The sequence below is a fragment of the Sceloporus occidentalis genome, unplaced genomic scaffold, assembly GCF_023333645.1.
Source record: "Sceloporus occidentalis isolate IW3139 unplaced genomic scaffold, rSceOcc1.0.p SCAF_21, whole genome shotgun sequence".
Classification (NCBI taxonomy): domain Eukaryota; kingdom Metazoa; phylum Chordata; class Lepidosauria; order Squamata; family Phrynosomatidae; genus Sceloporus; species Sceloporus occidentalis.
This window is the reverse complement of record NW_028317001.1, coordinates 2,050,173-2,072,636: the sequence shown is the minus strand read 5'-3', so window position 1 is coordinate 2,072,636 and position 22,464 is coordinate 2,050,173. Positions and strand designations below refer to the sequence as shown.

Below are 22,464 nucleotides of genomic sequence, written 5' to 3'. Positions count from 1 at the left end.
TTGTCTCCCTTTCCCTGCGGGACCGGAAGTGGGCGGCTCCGGAAGCCGCTCTGCCCGCCGCGGCCTCCTGAACTCGTCTGCTCCTCCGCAACCGCGGTGGCGGCGGCCTCCATTTTGCCTCCGAGGGAGAGCCTCTCCTCCTCGCCGCCTCGAAGGCCAGGTGAGACCCCGCCGGGGCTGGGCCTGGAGAGCCTCCGAAGGGACCCCCGGAGGCCACGTCCTCGCCCCGATTGAGGGCCCTGAGGAGGGGGAAGTGGGCCTGGGAGGGAGGCCTCTTGCGGCTTCGGGGCAGATTTGGTAATAGAGTAACAATAATGATAACGCTGAGGGCCAGAATGGCGGCGCCAGGGCTTTTCCTGGTCAAGTCACACTCTCTCAGCCTCAGGAGACGACATCCCTCTGAAGAGCAAACCCTGCCAAGAAAACCCTCGCCTTCATAAGAGAGAAAGGACTCTCTTCTTGTGGCCCCAGAGCTCTCCTTCTGACAGAACCCTAGAGTCGGAAGAGAACCCAAGGAGGGCCCTGATCCAGCCCAGCCCCTTTATTCTGCCATGCAGGAACTCTCCCTTAAAGCACCCCATTGGCAGAGGGACATCCGGCGAATCGTAAAACTACATCTCCCAGAATTCCCTGCCCTTGAGCCAAAGCGGTCTCAAACTGGGTTGCGTCTGCAGCGTGCGTCTTGGGCCTTGAAGGCACGCAATGCCCACACAATAACAATAACAGTATTTATAATAAGAATACACTTGTATTACTTTTCCGTCTCTCCTCAGGGCTCCAGGCAAAAGGCGAAACGCATTGAAACCGACAGTTAAAGCGCAATACTATACAGCCGTCAAGATGCGCCCATGAGTCCGCATTCTTGAGAACGTACAACAATGATAGTGATGACAATGGTGCTTTGGCGGAGAGTTCCTGCATGGCAGGTTGGGGTTGGGCCAGGGCCCTTTTTGGGGCCTCTTCCAACGCCATGATTCTACGACAGCTTAATAACCGTCGGTTGTGTGGTTTCGTTTCCGGCGGCCCTAAGGCGAACCTCTGGGGGGGCTTTCCCAACAAGGTTTGTTCAGAAAGGGTTTGCCATTGCCTTCCCCTGAGGCTGAGAGAGTGTGGCTTCTTGCCCAGTGGGTTTCCATGGCCGAGCCGGGATTCGAACCCTGGCCTCCGGGGCCAAAGGACGGCACTCGAACCACAACAACACTTTGGCTCTCGTGGGCCTTTTCACAAACATGTCTCAAATACATCTCAAGGTAAAGAGCGGGAGAGAGGCGTTTTAGTACACATCCTTATCCCGCACTTTATAGATAGATGTCACGGCAGAGTACAATATAAACCAGTTCAACAAAATGTGGTACAACTTATTGTCGCTACTCTCACTTTGCTTCCTCTTTTCCCTTATTTGAGGGGCATGTTGGGACACTGCTCTTTTTACTCTGGCGGCCTTTGGCGTAACAATGGCTACACATTGTGTCTGTATGGAGAAGAGGTGCATAGATGAGGATTTTAGGGATACGTTGTGATTCCTAAGACGCTGGGAGTTCAGATTACCTTCATGATGATGTTGTTGTTGTGGTTGTTGTTGTTTCACTTTGCCTGTATCGTTGGATGGCGTTTACACTGTACTGTTATTGTTGGTGTTGCTGTCCTGTGCTTCGCTTTTTCCCTGAGAGGCTGAAAATGTGCTTCTGTTTGGAGATAGCAGGGGTCTGATTGGGTTCCATAGTCCTTAACAACAACAACAAATTCCTTTAGGGATGGAGATGGATATTCTAGTTGCCGACAAAGCTGGCGTGAGATGTGTCCCGTGATATTTTTGTTGTCGGCGTCACTGTAATAACCTGCGACGAATTCGCCGCCAGAGCTATCTGCACTGAGTCAGCGGAGAGGAAGGAATTGTGCATTCCCTTGTTTTACTTCCTGGGCGGCTTCTGCACTGCAAAAATAACGCTCTTCGACCCCGCTTTAGCAGCCATGGCTCAATGCTGTGGGATTCTGGGATTCAGGCTTCGGCGAGACGTTTAGCCTTCTCTGTCGGAGAGCTCCGGTGCCGCCACAAACTACAAATCCTTGGGTTCCTCAGCACTGAGTCGTGGAAGTTAAACTGGTGTTAAACCGCATTATTTCTTCAGTATAGACGAAGGCTCGGTTACGGTTTTTAATCTCATGGAGAATGTATGGCATACTGTTTTGGCTTTCTAGGGCATTTAAGTATTCCAAACCAGATTACAAGTTTTAAGTAAATACTAAATAATCCCAAGCATGTTTGTTCCCCCTTTTTTCAAGGATCTTGGAAAAAGTCACCAGGTTGGGATGGGTTTGTGTAGACTTTGTCCAGAGTGGGTTTGCCATTGCCTTCCTCTTGGGCTGAGGAAGTCTGGCTTGCCAGTGGGTTTCCCTGGCTGAACCCTGGTCTCACAGAGTCCTAGTCCTGTGGGGTTTGGGATTAGGCCTATGTTAAAAGCCCTGCCCAGTCCATGGGGCTGGTTTGGGGAAGTCAAGGAGAGACTGGGTTGTTAGTGTAGGGCTGGACTGGTCCAGCAACCTCGCCCAGCCTTGGATTGCTGCTTTATTATCCGGTCTGAAGTGACTGGGCTCCATCCCTACCTTCCCAGCAGTGATCCCAAAATGCTTCTTGATGCAGCAGTAGAACAGCTCCACCCTCTGCAGAAAAGAGTACTGTACTGGGCTGTTGGTTTCTAGGGTCCTAAGGGATCCTTTCCAGTGGCCTTTTTATTCCTTTGTGCATCCCTGTTGCAGCTGTTGCCGAAGGCTGTGTCATTGACCAGGGAGGCTCAGACGCATCTTCATGGGAGCCGCAGAACCCTGCTAGCATTACCAGGAAAATAAAACGCATTGCATTCCCACAGGGCCTTAACACAAGGTCCCTAGAAGGAGCCTTCTTAGCACACAGTCCCTGGAAGCAAGACTCTTTCGTTCATCTGCCCCAGACTTGACGCATGGGATTGTGAGATGTGTTGGCTTGTGTGGATGGATCCCAGCTCTTTAGAAAAAGCTGTGCCAAAATTGGATGCTTGTGACCTGTTTTATTTACCCCTTGTGTACAGCATTCCTGGTATATTGGTATTGGAATAAGAGGGCTAATAAGCAGGGCTGAGAGAATGCCAATTAAAATAGGTGCCAGCGAGAGATATGGCAAGCCTCAGCCTGTTTTTATCACAGTCCCAAGCTAAAAAGGTAGTTGTTTTGTAATTCCAGTTGTAGTCTTCCAGCGGCTGGGTTTTGCTTCCAGGTGATTTCTCCGCGGCTGTGTGTTTGTTAGGTCCCCTGTTGATTTAAACCAAGTGGCTTTGTGGCTTTTTGAAATCTCTGCCCGGCAGGCTTTGGAACACACAGTTGGGAAAGAGCTTGTGGGGCTCTGGGAATGCAAGAACAGGAGGGAACACTTCTTTGCTCTGATGGGGACCCGAGAGAGAAGAGGCAGGGGCCCTCGCTAGTCAGAAACATGTCTACGAAAGATAGGTAGCTATGCAAAGTGTTGTTTATTAAGCGCACAAAAGTGGTTTGCATGGCGTGACTTCAGTGCCGGCTTGTGTGGCACAACACACAGTGTGACTTCGGTGCATGCTGGTTCTGGGATGTGCGAAGGATGTCCCACTTGGACTTAAGAGGACCAAACGGGTATCTTGTCGTGAGGAACTGGGCCAGAGAGACACCCACCTCTTTGGCCAATGGAGTAGCCGTCTTTCTGAGTGTTGCCTCATCCTTTTGGTCTTTGGTTGGTGCGTCCTGGTTCGCCCTTGCAAACAAAGTACCGGTGAAAAGCCATGAGTCCTTGTATGACGTTGGAAATGTGCAGTCTGGTGGCATCAGGATGTGAAAAAAGAAACGTTCTTTGGGGAGCAGCACATAGAAGGGGAAGAGTACATTTTGTAGGCAGGTGGGCTTCCTCCCACATCAGTGACAAACATGAGATGTTGGGGGTGACTGGTGATTGAATGGGTGTTTGAATGGGATGTTAAAAAGGCTTTGTGGGTGTTAGGGAGAGAGGAGAGAGATATAGAAGCATAGAGTTGGAAGGGATGCCCAGAGGCCATTGACCCCCTGCTCAGGGCAGGAACTCCAGCGAGAGCATCCTCAATAGGAGGCAGCTGTCAACCTCTTTCTGAAGACATCTAGAAAGAGAGACCTACCACCTCTTTAGGCCATGGGTTCCATGGCCAAACTGCACAGTCTTGCAGGTTGCGGGAGCATCTAGAAGGTCCCCCATGTGTTTGAATCCGTGACATTGGGACTGGCTGGCAGAGGTGGGGATAAGTCAAAGCTCTTGCACCACTCCCTCTGTGTCTCAGCACTTTGTCTGCCAAATGGGAGTAAGCCTTGTTACCTCAGCCCTGGCAAACCTGCCTCATGGGGCATTTCTAAGGGTGAGCTTCACGATTCTGAAATGTTGTACCAAATAGTCTTTGCAGATTCCTGTGGCTGTTCCACCCAACCCTCAGTTATTATCCTTGTCATTATTCTGCTTTTCTCTTTCAATATGGTAATATGATTTTGACAGCCCTGTACCTTGTTCCTCCCATTCGCCCTTCCTGATCCTTTCTCCTTCTGGTCTTGTTTCCTCCAGGCCGGTTGTAAACTCAGAAGACCTTCCTCTCCGTCTCTTTGGTCTGGTTCTCCTCTGTCTTCCCAGCAAGTTTGACTTAGCCACCTGCGGCCATGTCTGACTTTGTGGAGAGTGAAGCCGAGGAATCTGAGGAGGAGTACGATGAAGAAGGAGAAGTTGTTTCCAAGCCAACCAAGAAATTTACAGAGGATGAAGACGGTATGTCATTAGCTTTTCGTACAGAGTTTATTTTTAAAATGTCATTTATATTTCATCTTTCCCCTGATACGGGGCACAAGGGGCTTACCATATGAGATTAAAATAAAATACAAATAAAACAGCCCATGATACACCAGTTAGAAAAGTCATTACGGAAGACCATATTAAGATACTTAGAACAGTTTAAAATACATATAAGACATGGATATGTATTAAGTAGAACATCTTAAATGACTTGAGGTGTATAATCAGAACTTTGACAAGGGAAGAGGGCCAGATCCCTTTATATGTCCCTTCGCACAGAAGTAGGGATTTTCAGGTGTGCATCAAGCCAGTCATCCCCCAGCCCCATTGCTACCAGATGTGTTGGGCTCCAGTTCCCCATATTCCACCACTAGCTCATTCTGCTGCCAAATGTCTCTTCTGGGAGTTGACATCTCCCCAAAGGCAGCTGGCCTCTTTCAGTCATCCCCCTGGTCTCAATGTCTGTCTGTTTTCCTGCCCCACTCAGAGGAGGAGGAGGATGACAACCCGGATGACCAGGATGAGCAAGGCAACTTGAAAGGGTTTATTAATGATGACGACGATGAGGAAGAAGAGGAGGAGGAAGAAGGTAGCGATTCAGGGGACTCGGAGGACGACGTCGGTCGTAAAAAGAGGAAACGCAGTAAGTGACAGGGCTAAAGGCTTACCGGTTGAGGAAGTGACCCCTGACTTAGTGCACTATTCTTTCTTCTCTTCTTCCCACTTCCTTCTCCCACCTCGCTGTTCTGGGGTACGCAATGGCTTGACTTTGTATCTCTCCATAGATTTCGATGACCGCCTCGAGGATGATGACTTTGACCTCATTGAGGAGAACTTGGGCGTCAAAGTTAAACGGGTGAGTTGCATTTGGCAGACTGGTGACCGCCTGGCTAATGTTGAGTTTGAAGAAGACACCTTGGCCTCCTCATTGTTTTCATTAAATCAGCCTTTTCTTTAGCAAATCCCAGGCCCAGGTGCTCTATCTTGCCCTCCTTACGCCTATCTAGACTAGGAAGAGAATTAAACGCTAATGGGTATATGCTTTTGACCCCACCCACCCACCCCTGAAATGTGGCCCTGTCTTCAACCGAACGTGACCCTCAAACTAAAGGGTTCCCTATCTGTGGTGGAGGAAAAGCCCTAGGGGTCCCTAGGGGTCTTGTGTCACTGGGAAATTTGTGGGGTCTCAAAAGTTTGTGATCCTCAAAACATGTTTCTTGGCAGCAAAAGTTCAGGCGAGTACGGAAGATGTCGGACGATGAGGATGATGAAGAGGAGGATTTGGGGAAGGAGGAGCATGAGAAGGAGGCCATTGCCGAAGAGATCTTCCAGGACGGGGAAGGCGAGAAGGGGGGTGAAGCTACGGAAGGCCCCGTTGCTGCCGCTGAGGAAGATGAGGAGGAGGAGGAAGATGAGTCTGGTATGAATTGTGGGATTTGCAGAGAGGGGATACCGGGTGACATTCTGGTCAGGAGTATTCCCTGCTTTCTGTTTCCCCCTTGAAGGATTCAGTCACCAGGTTTAGGGGGAAAGAGGTATAGTGCGCTCATCTAAAGCAGGAACAAGACAGCTTCTTTTGGTAAACTTAAACCATTGTAAAAGGTCATCCCTGATGAAATAGTGGTATGTAGCAAAGCTTTGTCTCGGGATTTGCTAAAATGTAGGGGTTGCTGAGAGAAGAGACCTGTGAACCACTGATCGATCGTTCTCTCTCTCTTTCTCTCGCTGTGTTCCAGACATCGATGACTTCATTGTAGATGACGATGGGCAGCCCCTGAAGAAGCCCAAATGGAGGAAGAAACTGCCTGGCTACACAGATGCGTAAGTCTGAGCCTGACACAGTTATGAATCTCCTAGGCCCATTTGCAGGAAAGCTCTCCCAAACCGAAACAGCTTTTTCTTGGCAGTGCTGTGAATGTTTTCTGGTTTTCTCTAAGGGGGTAAAGTTGGGTTGACTCTTTTTTAGGTGGTTGACGGCTCTTGTTACAAAAAATCCTACCTTGTAAGTGAAACTGACCCACCTGCCTTTCACACATATGCCGTTTTTTTGTCCTGAATCTGGGTAGCATGGTGACCCTGGTTCTTTTCTCCTTCAGAGCCTTGCAAGAAGCTCAGGAGATCTTTGGTGTTGATTTTGACTACGACGAGTTTGAGAAATACAACGAGTACGACGAGGAGATGGAGGACGAGTATGACTACGAGCCTGAAGAGACTGAAGGGGAGATCCGGGTCCGGCCCAAGAAGACCACCAAGAAGCGGGTCAGCCGGCGCAGCATTTTTGAGATGTATGAGCCCAGTGAGCTGGAGAGCAGCCACCTGACGGATCAGGACAACGAGATCCGGGTGACTGACATGCCTGAAAGGTTCCAGGTAAGTCTCTCGTCCAAATCGATCCCTTCTCTCCTGGTTCCCTGTCCATCAGACATCTGGAATGTCATTGGTTGTTTGTAAAATGGAGCTGTTACTCCCCAACCTTTGTGACCAACCTCCCTTCTCATAGACTGTCTTCTTCCTTCTAGTTGCGCTCTATCCCTGTGAAGAACGCTGAGGATGACGAGTTGGAAGAGGAAGCCGACTGGATCTACCGGAACGCTTTTGCCATGCCCACCATCTCCCTGCAGGTTAGCCCTGGGGTGCCACTCACGGATGAGAGCAGTTCTGGATGCCCTTCAGATACTAGAAAATACACCCAGGGGTAGCTGTGATAGCCATACAGAAAAATGCTCTTGTAATTCTGCTGCTTCCTTTGGAATTAGTGACAAACATTCTTTGCCTGCAGCAGCTGCAGCAGCCAATTCTCTTCCTCTCACTTTCTGTGTCCCGTCTCACCTTGTCAGGAGAGTTCGGACTACTTGGACCGAGGCCAGGCCAGCAGCAGCTTCAGCCGCAAGGGCCCCAGCACCATCCAGAAGATCAAGGAAGCCCTGAACTTTATGAGGAACCAACACTTTGAGGTGAGAGTTTGGGAAGAAGAGCCAAAGGTTGAGCAACAGGGCTGGAATGGTTGGGAGACAGGGCAGCGGAGTTGATGTGCCACACTTTGGACTCTGACTCTACTGTCCAATCGCTTCGTAAATGGGTAATATATATTTTAAGTAGTAATGACAAAGTTACTGTTGTAAAATTGTTGCCCAAGGCATTTTGTCACCACTATGTCAATCGTCAGGCTACCAATTCCATGATTCCAACTCCATAGCCTGCAAGAATGCTCTGCAAATAGGGCCATGGCTGTTCTAACTGTTTCTTTGACCCTTCCTTTGAGGGTTACCCCCAACTGTCTCTGTATTCCCCTCCATAACTTTGACTTCTTCCTTGCATTCAATGCTGCTGTCTCTCTCTCAGTCTCTCTCTTTTTCTCCCTTTGGCTCAGGTTCCCTTCATCGCCTTCTACAGGAAGGAATATGTGGAGCCCGAGCTGCATATCAGTGACCTGTGGCGAGTTTGGCAGTGGGATGAAAAGGTGAGGTGCCAACCCTGGAGGTGTTTCAGCTGGGGCATAATTTTGTGGGGTTTTCTGCAGGGTCAGGTAGAGTTTGGTATCTTTTAGGTGTCTAGGCAATTGTCAGTGCTCACGATCTAGAAGAAACAACCTGGCAGACTCTCTGCTTCCTTTTCCCTCTCGTATAATGCAACTGGTCTGGCAGCCCCAAATCCCAAAAATTCATCTTCTACATAGGTTACATTGTTCTCACCTCCTGCCCCCTTTAACCTTTTTAAAAGTCCTTTTCCAAAGTGGAAGTGGACTTCTCAGCCACTTCTGTCCCTTGGGTGGCGACCCAGACTCACTGCTTCCCCTCTGCTTCCTTCTTCCAGTGGACCCAGCTGAAGATCCGTAAGCAGAACCTGACCCGCCTGTTTGAGAAAATGCAGGCCTACCAGTATGAGCAGATCTCGGCTGATCCGGACAAGCCTCTGGCTGATGGAATAAGAGCTCTGGACACAACTGACATGGAGAGGTACTGTCTGTTCCTTGGTTCTCATCCAGCTAAAACTGCAGTGGGCCAATGGTCCTTCTCATACAGCTTTGGGGACAGTTCAAAGCCTCCCTGCTTACTGGCCGCTTTCGTGGATGAAGCTATCTGTCTGTCATGAGCAGCTGTCAGAAGTGCAGCAGGTCGGGCCTTCTGGGGTTCCTAAAAGGCTTATGGTCCTTGTCCCCATAACACCACTGTTGTGCTATTTCAATCTGTTCTTTCTGTAGGCTGAAGGATGTCCAGTCCATGGATGAGTTAAAGGACGTCTACAACCACTTCCTCCTCTACTATGGCCGAGACATTCCCAAGATGCAGAATGCAGCGAAAGCCAACCGCAAGAAGCAGAAGCGAGTCCGGGAGGATGGCGAGGAGGAGGAAGGTCTGGTGATCCACAGAGTTTGTAAACGCTTTCCTTGACCCATGCTCATCTTCCCTTCTCTCCTTCATGTAATAGTCTCACAGTTGTTGCTTGTTCTTTTCAAGAACCAGGAGGCTGACAGGCATGAGAATTTCCCATCCGCACCTTTAGATTTGCAGATAATAATGTCCAACCAGGCCACTGATACAAGTTAGCTCTTTCACGACCCTGGACAGCTGTTAAAGTTTGGCCATAATGGATGCTGATGAGGACTCCTAAACCCATTTGCCTGGTGGCAGAGACTCTGCTTCGTGCCATGTCTTTTAGTGATTGCCCTTTATCTCTGCCTTTCTTCCTCCCATGAGCATTTTGTTTAGGTCGACTTCATCTCCTAGCACTTCTGGGTGTCCTGCATTTGGCCAGCTCTTTCTTCTTTCCTCAGGTGAGGGAGAGGATGCTGAAGATGATGAGCAGAAGGGGCCGGAGCTGAAGCAGGCCTCCCGTCGGGACATGTACACCATCTGCCAGGCGGCTGGCCTAGGTGAGCCTGGCCTCCGGGCTCTTTTGTCCCCCCACCCTGTTCCCTCTTCACCCGCTCCCCCTTGCTAATGGCTGTGCCCTCCTCCCCTAGACGGCCTGGCAAAGAAGTTTGGGCTGACGCCTGAGCAGTTTGGTGAGAACCTGCGGGACAGTTATCAGCGCCACGAGACGGAGCAGTTCCCAGCAGAGCCCTTGGAGCTGGCAAAGGATTATGTCTGCAGGTGAGGAGGGTGCTGCCCTCGCATTGGATGTGCATCTACACAGTTTGACACCACTTTAAGTGCCATAGCTCCATCCTATGGAGTCCTGGCATTTGTTGTTTTCCAAGGGCTTTAGTCTTGGTGATTTACGAAACGACACATCCCAGGGTTCTATAGGATGGAGCCATGGCAGTTAAAGTGAGGTCAAAGTGCTTTAATTCTACAGTGTGAATATGCTTTTGCAATTAGAAATATCTTACTTTTATGCGGGTTTTTACATTTGATGTAACTGCCACGTTATGGGGAAGCTACCCTTTGAACATCAAGGTATTAATCATGGCGTGGCAAAGTTACTTTTTTGGACAACTACTACAACCCTGTGTCATGGTGGCCGCAGGGATTCTGTTACATTAAGAAAAGTATACCTCCCCTGCCATGGATGATGGGGCTAGCGGTGGGATTTTTTGCCTTGGTATCTCCAGCAATGTTAAGGATGCAGTGGCTTAAAGGTTAAGGTGCCAATTTGGAAGATCGGAAGGTTGGCAGTTTGAGGCCTGAATGCTGCATGATGGGGTGAGCTTCTGTCACTAGTCCCAGCTTCTGCCAACTTGGCGGTTCGAAAGCATGCAAATGGAAGTAGTTAGATAGGTAACAGCGTTCGGTGCAGTCATGCTGGCCACATGACCACTGGAGTAGTCCTTCACTTAGTAACAGATGAGTACCGTCCCCTACAGTCAGTTATGACTAACATTCATGTCAAGGGACTACCTTTACCTATGTCCTGCAATAGTCTCCTTACTCAACGTTGCTCCTCTGATCTTTGCAGCCAGTTCCCCACCCCTGAGGCCGTTCTGGAAGGGGCCTGCTACATGGTGGCCCTGCAGATCGCCCGGGAGCCCTTGGTCCGGCAGGTGCTGCGCCAGACCTTCCAGGAGAGGGCCAAGATCAACGTCTCCCCAACCAAGAAGGGCAAAAAGGTAACCATTTTCTCCCTGGGGCTGAGGTTGAGGGACGTGACTTGGAGTTGGGTGTCACCCATGACTTTGCTGCGAAGCAGGATGAAGGAACTCGCGGTCCTCTGGGTGCTGTCAGACTGCAGCTTCCATCAGCCTTAGCTAGCCCTGTGGGATGATGGGTGTTAACATGCCGACAACATCATCCTTGCCATGGGATTGGTGACTTAAGTGGCTGGAATGAGCAGAATATTTTTTTTCTGGTTGGAAAGCCTGCCTTCTAAGCAAATATTGGTTGCAGTCATGCAACAGGCGTGTTGGTTCTTAATATGTAAGAGGCTTCAATGCACTTTTAACCATTCTAACTTAATGTTTGTACGTGGATTGTTCCCCCCTGAACAGTCCTTAACAGCACAACCTGCTCTGTGGATGTTTCTTAAGGGGGTGACAGTAGGTGGATTGTGTTGCTGTACCTTAAGAAAGAGAAGCGACTAGACCCCTGTTGCTGTCTTCTTCTTTAGGATATTGATGAGGGCCATTATGCCTACACCTTCAAGTACCTGAAGAACAAACCAGTCAAGGAGCTGCGGGATGACCAGTTCTTGAAGATATGCCTGGCCAAAGATGAGGGCCTCCTTGCCATTGACATCTGCATCGACATGAAGGGCGTTGAGGGGTTGGTTAATGCTGTTTGTTCATTTCATTTATATCTTTCCTTTCTCCTCGAATGAGATTGAAGGCAGCTCATGAAAAGATTCAGCCAAAACCTTGACAGTAACATTTAGAGCATCATTTTAAAAAATCATCACATTAAAACGATAGCTATTCAAAGGCATACAGAAAATTTAAAATGCAATAAAGCCACACACACGCAGCCGCAATAAGAGGGCTCCCTGCAAGCAGTTACTCAAACAGGAGAAGGGGACCTAGTTGCGCATATGCTGGCCACTCTTCCCTCCCTCAGAAGCCACAGGAGTGGCAACTGGAAAGCAAAAAGGGCATCTCACCAGCCCCTGGGACCAAGCTATGAGGGAGCAGTTCTGCCACCATATCAGCCTCACCCTTTCTTCCTCCCTTTCCAGCTATGGCAGCGACCAGACCTATTTCGAAGAGATCAAGCAGTTCTACTATCGCGACGAGTTCAGCCACCAGGTGCAGGAGTGGAACCGGCAGCGCACCTTGGCCATCGAAAGGGCCCTCAACCAGTTCCTCTACCCGCAGATGGCCAAGGAGCTGAAGAACAAGCTGCTGGTGGAAGCCAAGGAGTTTGTCATCAAGGTGAGTGCCCACCCATGCCCACCTTGTGGAGTCTGGGCTTGGCCTACCTGACCTTCTTCCAGCTGGGTGCTTTCAGGATGTCTTGAGAGTTGGCTTCCATTAATGGGGCAGTGAGAGTTGGCTCCCAATGAATTGTAGCAGATGAGTTCTAAAATCTTGGTTGTGACTTCCTAGCTCAGACCTGGGAGAGGGAGGCAGCCTTTGGCACCCACGAAATCTTCTCTCTATATCAGAGAATAGCAGCATTTTGATTATCTTTTTCCCCTTTGCCTTCCTTTAGATCTGCAGCCGGAAGCTATCCAACTGGCTCAAAGTGGCTCCCTATCGCCCGGACCAGCAGGTGGAAGAAGACGATGATTTCATGGATGAAAACCAAGGGAAAGGCATCCGTGTGCTGGGCATCGCCTTCTCCTCCGCCAGGTAGGTGGCTTTGGCTATACCAGCTCCTGAGAGCCCCCCAGGATCTCTCCCGTTCTGACCCAGTGGGGTTTCTTCCTTTGCAGAGACCACCCTGTCTTTTGCGCCCTTGTGAACGGGGAAGGGGAGGTGACGGATTTCCTACGCCTGCCTCACTTCACCAAGCGGAGGAACGCCTGGCGGGAAGACGAAAGGGAGAAGAAGGTGAAGTGGAGGCTGTCTTCCCACCTGGCCCCAAGTTAATCTGTGGAATGCAAAGCCTGCACCCACTTGTCCCTTACTGCTGTTTTGAAAACCTGGCTAAGATAGGAGGGAGGCAGCTGCCTTGGGCCATGAATCCAGGGGAACAGTGCTAGTAACCCTTCCTCAGCTCTATCGGTCTTATCAGTGTGGTCCTTTTTAATGTCCTTTCTCTGTTCCTTAGGCTCAGGACATCGAAACACTGAAGAAGTTCCTACTCAGCAAGAAACCCCACGTGGTCACGATAGCTGGAGAGAACAGGTGAGCTGGAGTTTGGGTGTATGTGGATTTCTCATTGGAGGGTGGGATGCTAGGTTCAAAACACACATGCCCCACAATTAGGAGGCTGCCCTCATCCATCCATCCATCCATCCATCCATCCATCCATCCATCCATCCATCCCACCCACTCCCCAGTCTTTAGAGTGCAAAATGCCAAATGAAAAAGACAGACAAAGCAGACTAGAACATGTTTTAAGGCCACAGTCCCATCTCAAGCACAACCATCTGAACTAGGCTGGTGGGTGGTAGATTTTGTTGTCCAAAAAAAGGAACTTTTTCCAATCTCTTGGCTTTTTTCCTTGTTGCCCAAGTCCCTTCTCCAAGGAAAAGAATCAGCAGTATCAAAACGCCTGCCTTTTAGCAAGTGCTTTATGTCACCTTGGGTGCAAACTCCCTTGAGATTTAGGAGGGGCCATAAATGCTGGGGTCCTCTCAGTGTCCACAAAATTCCCATTTCTGTCTCTTTTCCTCCTCTCCCATCTCCTCTCAGGGATGCCCAGATGCTGATGGAGGATGTGAAGCGCATCGCCCACGAACTGGACCAAGGGCAACAGCTTTCCTCCATCGGGGTGGAACTGGTGGACAACGAACTGGCCACACTTTACATGAACAGCAAGAAATCCGAGGTGAGCTGGAAGCCCCCTTTCCCTGACCCTGCTTAGCTTCCAAGATCAGACGGGATCTGGCACATTGAGGGTATTTAATATAGTAGGGTTTTAAATAATGTTTTTGGTTTTATTTCATTTTTTGTAGGGATATGACATATTTTACTGTAGGCTGTATTTTGGTGTTATGTAAAAGGCAATGGGCAACATTGGGTGGGAAAGTGGAGACCAGCTTGGGAATGCCAGTTGGTTTTCTGCTGCCTGCTTGGAGCTCTTCCTCCTCTTAATTGTGGGTTGCCCCTTTCGTGGTTTCTCTGACCGCTCATCCCTCTGGCCTCCTCTCTTTTTCTTGCAGACTGAGTTCCGGGACTACCCACCTGTCCTGCGCCAGGCCGTCTCCCTGGCTCGCCGCATCCAGGACCCACTGGTCGAGTTTGCCCAGGTCTGCAGCTCAGATGAGGACATCCTGTGTCTCAAGCTCCACCCTTTACAGGTAACCCACAACTGCCCTTGCCAAGATACAACCTCTGGCTTCTGGTGTAGACCAGGTAGTGATGGCGCTCCTCAGCCTTGCAGTTTGGCACCTCCACTTTGGCCTGCATAGCAAATGTGTTGTTGTCTTGTGTTTCTTCCTCTGCTTGGCCAGGAGCATGTGGTGAAAGAGGACCTGCTCAATGCCCTGTACTGCGAGTTCATCAACCAGGTGAATGAGGTGGGGGTGGATGTCAACCGGGCCATTGCCCACCCACACAGCCAGGCCCTTCTGCAGTACGTCTGTGGCCTCGGACCTCGAAAGGGCACCCACCTGCTCAAGGTAAGTGTCTCCTGCCTCTCTGCAGGCTTCTTTCTTGCTGTAGGGGGGTTAGTAGCAAGCAAATCCCCTCAGTTCCTCCTGACATTGCCAGCCCTGGAACTTTCACACAAAGTCTAGGGTGACAGCAATGATGGTGGTGGGTTGGAGGTTTGCTAAGCCTTCCACAAGATATGAAAACGGGCAGTGCAGTCCATCAGGTAACCTGGACCCAAGTTGTATAGGGTTTGATAGGTTTGAATTGTGCTTAGAAGTAGGTTGGCAGCCAATAGAGGTGAGGCAACAAGGGAGTTGTAGGACCCCCAATTAACAATCGGCTTAATGGGACAGATTCGAGCCACTCTGCCCCAGGCTTCCTTTTCTTTCTCTGTTCTCAGATCAGTGAGAGGAGGCATTTCCAACAATGAAATAATTCAGCAAATAGAAGGTTCTGTAATGTTCCAGAGGCTCCAACCTCTGTGCTGCTTTTTCTCTCAGATCCTGAAGCAGAACAATACACGGCTGGAGAACCGGACCCAGCTGGTCACCATGTGCCACATGGGGCCCAAAGTCTTCATCAACTGTGCTGGTTTCATCAAGATAGACACGGCCTCGTTGGGCGACAGGTTGGTGGATCGGTGGCAGAAGGGTGAGCCTGGGGAGGCGGATTAAGAAGCTCCCGTTTTAACATCAGATTCTCCATGCTTTCAGCACGGATTCCTACATTGAGGTCCTTGACGGATCACGGGTCCACCCTGAGACCTATGAATGGGCCCGCAAGATGGCTGTCGACGCCCTGGAGTACGACGAGTCAGCCGAAGATGCCAATCCAGCCGGTGCCCTGGAAGAGATCCTGGAAAACCCAGAGCGTCTGAAGGACCTGGATCTCGATGCCTTTGCTGAAGAGCTGGAGAGACAGGTCAGGGGAACTGGAATCCCGGAGGAGGCTCTATCTGTGTTTTCACCTTTCCCCTCCCAGCCTTCCTTCACTGCTGCTTTCTCCCTTGCAGGGCTATGGCGACAAACACATCACTCTGTACGACATCCGGGCCGAGCTGAGCTGCCGCTACAAGGACCTGCGAAACCCCTACCGCTCTCCCAACTCCGAAGAAGTCTTCAACATGCTGACCAAAGAAACGCCAGAGACTTTCTACATAGGTGGGCTGAAATCTCCTCTTTCCAAGAGGAAGGGGAAGGGAAATGCTTTTTTGTGAACTTCAGGCTGGAAGAGTGTTCCCTGTCAGTGTAGAAACAGGCAACAGAATCTTGACTTTGAAGAAGATCTTTCCATCACGCGTGCAGTTAAAAAACACCTCTTCCTTCCTGTCCCATCTCTCTCCAGGTAAACTGATCATCTGCAATGTGACAGGAATAGCCCACCGGCGGCCGCAAGGGGAGAGCTATGACCAAGCCATCCGGAATGACGAGACCGGCTTGTGGCAGTGCCCCTTCTGCCAGCAAGACAACTTCCCAGAACTGAGCGAGGTAATAGATCACAGTAGCACCTCTCCCCAGCGGATCTCCCAGCATTTGCCTTTGTGGTGTCTCTGGTTGCTCCAGTTGGCCAGGACTAAGCTGGCAGTCTTCTTCAGTGGGCACTGCTGTTGGCATTTCATCCCTCCCTGATTGCGAGGTCTCTTTTCCTTTGCTTCCCCCTGGCATGCCCTTCTGCTCTGCTTTCCCTCCAGGTCTGGAACCACTTTGACAGCGGCTCCTGTCCCGGCCAGGCCATTGGGGTGAAGACGCGCTTGGACAATGGGGTGTCAGGCTTTGTCCCCACCAAATTCATCAGCGACAAAGTGGTCAAGCGTCCAGAGGAAAGGGTCAAAGTAGGTGTTTTGGTCAGGAACTGGGTGTAGTGCCAGGCCTGGAAGGATTCCTCTGTGTGTGTGCATTTATTGTACACCTCAGTCTCACTGACTGTCCATTCCGTCCTTTCTTCAGGTGGGGATGACTGTCCACTGCCGGATCATGAAGATAGACATTGAGAAATTTAGTGCTGATTTGACCTGCCGGACAACAGACTTAATGGACAAGAACAATGAGTGGAAGCTGCCAAAGGACACCTACTACGACTTTGACGCCGAGGCCGCTGACCACAAGCAGGAGGAAGAGCTGAAGCGGAAACAGCAGCGAACGAGTGAGTCCTTCCCGACTGTCAGGAGGTCCAGCCCCTGCCAAAGATATAACACTTCCAGGAATTTTGAAGACATTTGGGGGGGACATTTTTAAGTACAAATTGGATTTACTTTTCTACATTTTATTTTTCATTGCAAACAGCACTGTAAGATCCTGAATTGTAAGGAACCTTTCCGCTTTCGTTTTATGAGGAGCTGGTTTTTAAAAACAACAGTAAAAACAGGAGAAGCCATTCACATCAGGAAAGCAATTCTTTTGTCCCGTAAATAATAGTATATACTGTATATACTCAACTATAATTCAACCTCATGTATAAGTCGAGGTCAGGTTTGGGGCCAGAATTATGAATTTTGCTGTGACCCATAGATAGGTTGAGGGTAAAACTTGGAGGCTCCTTCAATGTGTGTATGTGTTCGAGTGGCTTCAGAGGCCAATAAACTCTCCGGACTGCATGGGGTAATCCTAACCCATTTTAAGCATATTTTAATAGTGGAAAAACGCTTCCAAAAACGTTTCTCTGAATGTTTCCTCCCCTCCACCACTTCCCCCGGCCCCCACATCTCTTGTTCCCTTACTTAAAGCTTGGGGAAAGAAGAGGTCTGGGGTGCCATTTGACCAGAAGCTTGCTTGTCCTCCCCAGCGTACATCAAGCGGGTGATCGCCCACCCGTCCTTCCACAACATCAACTTCAAGCAGGCGGAAAAGATGATGGAGACCATGGACCAAGGGGACGTTATCATCCGCCCCAGCAGCAAAGGGGAGAACCACCTGACAGTCACCTGGAAGGTCTCCGACAACATCTACCAGCATGTCGACGTGCGGGAGGAAGGCAAGGAGAACGCCTTCAGCCTGGGCTCCACCCTCTGGATCAACACAGAGGTGAGTCCGCTGGCATAGGAAGGCAGGGAATCGCTCTTGACCCCCCCAGCCTGCTTCCCTGGGTGATCTCTCCCTGTTTTTGCCTTCCCAGGAGTTTGAGGACCTGGATGAGATCGTGGCCCGCTATGTCCAGCCCATGGCGTCTTTTGCGAGAGATCTCCTCAGCCACAAATACTACCAAGATTGCAACGGGGGAGACAGGAAGGTGAGAGCTGGTGGGGAAGACGACAGCGGGAAACCCCTGGGAAACAGCCTCAGGATGTCCCCTTGAAGGAGGATGTGAATCATGACCCCTTTCCCATCCCGCCTGCCCTGGGAGTGCCCATTCGAGGGAGCCTGCTCTGTAGGCAGAGTGGGCATCAGCCTGGTGAGGGGTTGACCTTCCAAGCCCATCCTGTGCTGAGGAGGAGGAGGAGCAGCACTGAAGCAAGTTCTGTCACATTCCCCTTCTGCGCTCATTCTAGAAACTGGAGGAGCTCCTGATCAAAACCAAGAAGGAGAAGCCCACCTTCATCCCCTACTTCATTTGCGCCTGCAAAGACCTCCCTGGCAAATTTCTGCTGGGCTACCAGCCACGCGGCAAGCCAAGGTGGGTTTGGGCCTGGGGCACTTCGAAGAGAGGACGATGATGGTTTTTGACCCGTGGGGTTCCCACCCTTCTTCCTGCCCCTCTCTCTGCACCCAACAGGGCCCTGTTCCCTCTCTTAGGAAGCTGCTTATACCTGGGGATCAACCACAGACACTTTACTGGCTGTGAAATGGAGCAGCAGGGGGCACTCCTCTCTCTACAGATGGGGTGCTTACTACCACTGCTTTTGAGTAGTACGGTTTTAGAGGACTTTAAGGGGACGGGGTTGAGTTGACAACAGTTGCTCAGACCCGGGTGTCCTTTTCTTGCTGCAGAATTGAGTACGTCACAGTTACACCTGAAGGCTTCCGGTACCGGAATCACATCTTCCCCACGGTCAATGGGCTTTTCCGGTGGTTCAAAGATCACTACCAGGACCCTGTGCCAGGTAAGCTTCAGTCCCAATGATTACAGAATAAAATTGGTTGCTATAACAATGCACAATGTAGAAAATTAACCCCCACACAGTTGCCCACCCCCTGCTTTAGGTGTTTTATTGATGATAGTTAAGGTGACAGTCTCATCCAGAGTGCCATTTTGCTTGATGCCAACTGACTTACCCCAAGCTGACTGTCACAACGCCTTATGATCTTCTTCTGCCTTTTTTCCCTTCTGCAGGAGTCACCCCCAGCAGCAGCAGCCGGACCCGAACGCCCGCCTCTCTCAATGCAACTCCGGCTAACATTAACCTGGCAGGTGAGTGGCCCTGTGTCTGTCACGCACCCACTGCTTCCCTTTCCCACCTTCCCTGGTGTGCTCGCTCTCATTCTCTCGCTCTTCCTCTTCCTGCAGATTTGACCCGGGCTGTCAATGCCCTCCCGCAGAACATGACCTCTCAGATGTTCAGTGCCATCGCTGCCGTGACGGGCCAGGGGCAGAACCCCAACGCCACCCCTGCCCAGTGGGCCTCCAGTCAGTACGGCTACGGGGGAAGCGGTGGTGGAAGCAGTGCTTACCATGTACGTGAATGGGGAGGCAGGGAGGGAGGGAAGGGGTACCAGTGGCTGGATCCCATAGCCTTCCCATAGTCCACTGCAGAGGCCTTCGTGGGGGTGGCTTCTTTAGCTAGGCTGAAGCCTGCTTCATCCTTGCGTCAGCTGGATAGTAGGGCCCACCATGGGCATCTGAGAAACTCTGCTTGGTGGTTCAGCCAGGGACCCAGTATTACTAGGGATATGACTGGACTACCTGGTCTCATCCAGGGTTGGAATGAGTATGTGAGTCCCACTCACACGCATTGGTTTCCTGCCTCCAGCATTCCACCAACTTCCAGGAGTTGAACCCCCGTTGCTTATCCCCTCCATAATTCCTGGATTTTGGTTCTCCTTCTTCTCTCCCCCTGAGGTTTACCAGCTGCCCACTTGGCAGAGCTGGTGCCAAGGGGTGATGCCAGTCAAAGAGGCTGGTGGGTCTCTTCCCCTCCCACTTCATCTCAAGGATTTGTTCAGGAGGCAGGCAGTGCAGAGGGAAAGGGGCAACTAAGCTGCCAGCCCAAGGGCTTAGTGAGGGAAGAATGTGCTGAGCCGACAAGGAGGGCTTGAAGGAGGTGAGCCCACTAATCGCCTGGAAGGCTTGCGGGGGGAGAATGTACTGGGAGCAGCCCCCAGCTCTGTCTCCAAAGCCGAAAAACGAAAAGTAGGCAGAACCCCTAGAATGTGATTCGAAACTTTGCAGTCTATAAAAAAGGGAACTTCTTAAAACTCTGGTGGACAGAAAGGAAGGGCATCAACTCTCCCTGTCACCTTCCCCAAAGCCTGCAAGCGGGTGAGTGGGCGAATTCTGTGCCAACCTTTCCAGGGTGAGTCCCATCTTGGGATATAAATTCAATGAAATAAATAAGTCTTCTTGGACCAAACACAAATGGATGTTTCCTCTGGGCAGCTGTTAAGGCAGAGGTAGGCAACCTTTTTGAGCCGGGGGCTGGGTTACTGTCCCTCAGGTGACTGGGGGGCCGAAGCCGGGGGTGGAGCTTCAACCCTCCGGGGCGGGGCCGTGTGCCAGGGTGGAGCTTCCACCCTCCAGGGGCGGGGTCGCATGCTGGGGGTGGAGCTTCCACCCTCCAGGGGCGAGGCCTTCCCATCTTTGCTGGCCCCGTCAGAGACCGGCAAAAAAGCTGGGGAGGGCCGCCAGCGCTGGAGGGCCCCCTGGAGGGCCCCGGAGACGGCACCGGGCCTCCCAGAGGCCTCCTGCTGCCCTCGGAGCCCTCCTGGAGGGCCCCGGAGACGGCACCGGGCCTCCTAGAGGCCCACCACCGCGGCTGCCTGTCGCAGCTTTTCGCCGCTCTGGGCGCCGCCATTTTGGGTGAAAAAATGGCGGCGCCCATAGCCCCAGAGGCCACTATGGGCGCCGCCATTTTTTTGCCCAAAATGGCGGCGAAGCCTTGCGTGACCTCACCGCCATTTTGCCACCCAAAATGGCGGCGCCCAGAGCAGCGAAAAGCTGTGATGGGTGGCTGCTGCCGCTGCGGCAGCAGCGGCAACAGCAGCCAGGGGCTGGTCGCCAGGCCTCCACGGGCCGCATCCGGCCCATGGGCCGGAGGTTGCTGACCCGTGTTAAGGTTTTGCCCTGGTGCCAGCAAAATTTCCCGAACGTCTGACTGGAGATGCTGCTTCTGTGTATGTGCTTCCGGCTCTGACCACATTCATGTTCCTGCAGCTGACCTGTGTGTCTTCTGTTTCTCAACCTTCAGGTCTTCACAACTCCTGCTCAGCAGCCAGTGGCTACCCCTCTCTTGACTCCCAGCTACTCCTACACCACCCCCAGCCAGCCCATCACGACGCCCCAGTACCACCAGCTACAGACCAATACCACCCCCCAGTCCACCCAGTCCCAGCCACCGTCCCAGCCTTCCTCCAGTTCCAGTCAAAGGCAGCCACAACCCAAGTAAGTACATATGGGGGGTGGTGGGGGCATTGGCATTGGCAGTAAAAGAATTAGGAGTTTTGGGAAGAAACACCCCATATGCACGTGCATATATATATATATATATATATATGAAAGGGGGACTAGATCATACACAAATTGCAGAGGGGTTTTTTTCATGACTTTGTGGGAAATTTAGGAAGGTAGGCATCCAGCCCAGGCCCAGGAGCTGTTTTTCCTGGCCTTCATTCACTCTTTTCCCATTTTGTCTGCCCAGATCCAGCACCCACACCGCCATCGACTGGGGCAAGATGGCCGAACAGTGGCTCCAGGAGAAGGAGGCTGAGCGCCGGAAGCAGAAGCAGCGGCTGACCCCTCGCCCTTCTCCCAGTCCCATGATCGAGAGCACCCCCATGTCCATGGCTGGAGATGCCACCCCGCTTCTGGATGAGATGGACCGGTAGTCCTCCTTGCCTGGCCACCAGGAGAGCCAACGGAGACCGCCTCGTTGTGCTCTTGCCAGAGAGCCGCCTCGCTCCATCTTCCTTGGTTTTGCTTTGTTATCCCCTTAAAACTCTGAGAAGGGACGCTGGGCAGCGCTCTCTGGGTGCCATGGAGACTTCAGACCCCGTCTCTGGCGGGGTCCCTACAGACTGGCCCCCCATTTTGGCTTTGAGCTTTGCTCTCACGGCGGGTGTCCGCTTGACCAGCTCCCCCCCCCCCCCCTCGTTTCCAGATCAAGGCTCTCTTTCAAGCCTCCTGCTGGGTCCGGGCTGCTCCCTCTGGGCAGGAATGAGGTTTTGGAGGACGGGGAGGACTTTGCCAGCGTCTGGTGGGGAGAGGCTGGCCTTTTCTGTGAGTGTGGCTGTATGTGTGCCTCCTTCTCTCTTTCTCTCCACTTCTCTTTGCGTTGTATGTATTGGGGGGCTTTTGTGGGAGGAGAGCGCGGCGGCAGCGGCCATCAGCTCGGTTTCTTTGGCACTCTCTGGGACAATATTTATTCAGTTGTATTCCTTTAAAAAAGAAAGAGGAGCCGAAGGAGAAGAAAAGGCTGCAGAGCCGAACTCTGGGACAACAGCCGCTGTTGTGAGCCAGCTCTGGAGTGCGGTGGAGTGTGTGGCGGCGGCGGCTTGAATGCCAAGTAGGGTCTCCCACCCATGCTCCCCCCGACTTCGGCCCACTTGTAACGGCAACCGAGGGAATAAATAGTGTTTCTACTGAATCGGCCTCCGGGTTTCCTCTTTTCCCTTGCCAGCCGGGGGGAGCCTGGAACCTGGCGGGTGTCCATGGCTCAGAACACCAGAAGCCTTTGGGGTCGGTCGGTGATCCTTTGGGGAGGGAGAAGGGGAAGAGGTTGGGATTTGGGAAGAGGAACCAGCCACTGGACCAGAATGGGGAAAGATTCAAAAGGTGGCTTGTTTTGTAAGCAGAATGACTTGACTGTGAATGATGGGAAAGTGGGGATTTATACCTCTCTTATTGCGGAAAGGATTTGGGGAGCTGGGGAGGGGGA

At 51.6% G+C, this 22,464-nt stretch overlaps 1 protein-coding gene across 2 annotated transcripts; it reads left to right on the top strand.

Moving 5' to 3' along the window:
* Positions 1–22: 22 nt before the first annotated feature.
* SUPT6H (SPT6 homolog, histone chaperone and transcription elongation factor) lies at positions 23–22,173 on the top strand. 2 transcript variants are annotated; one of them, XM_089484186.1, is made up of 37 exons: positions 23–160; positions 4,586–4,783; positions 5,295–5,450; positions 5,593–5,663; positions 6,032–6,227; positions 6,544–6,628; positions 6,904–7,177; positions 7,327–7,428; positions 7,645–7,761; positions 8,178–8,267; positions 8,621–8,763; positions 9,009–9,160; positions 9,582–9,680; positions 9,771–9,900; positions 10,706–10,856; positions 11,354–11,508; positions 11,915–12,110; positions 12,391–12,530; positions 12,614–12,731; positions 12,952–13,028; positions 13,539–13,674; positions 14,009–14,146; positions 14,300–14,467; positions 14,942–15,069; positions 15,155–15,362; positions 15,454–15,601; positions 15,786–15,928; positions 16,132–16,272; positions 16,388–16,583; positions 17,223–17,461; positions 17,553–17,666; positions 17,926–18,050; positions 18,365–18,477; positions 18,708–18,785; positions 18,882–19,048; positions 20,779–20,972; positions 21,229–22,173. In XM_089484186.1, the coding sequence occupies exons 2-37, from the start codon at positions 4,678–4,680 to the stop codon at positions 21,413–21,415; spliced, it is 5,181 nt and encodes a 1,726-aa protein (XP_089340312.1). In that variant the 5' UTR covers positions 23–160; positions 4,586–4,677; the 3' UTR covers positions 21,416–22,173. The 2 variants fall into 2 exon arrangements, with proteins under 2 accessions (XP_089340312.1, XP_089340313.1); XM_089484187.1 differs by lacking the exon at positions 23–160 and adding an exon at positions 988–1,060.
* The last annotated feature ends 291 nt before the right edge of the window (positions 22,174–22,464 follow it).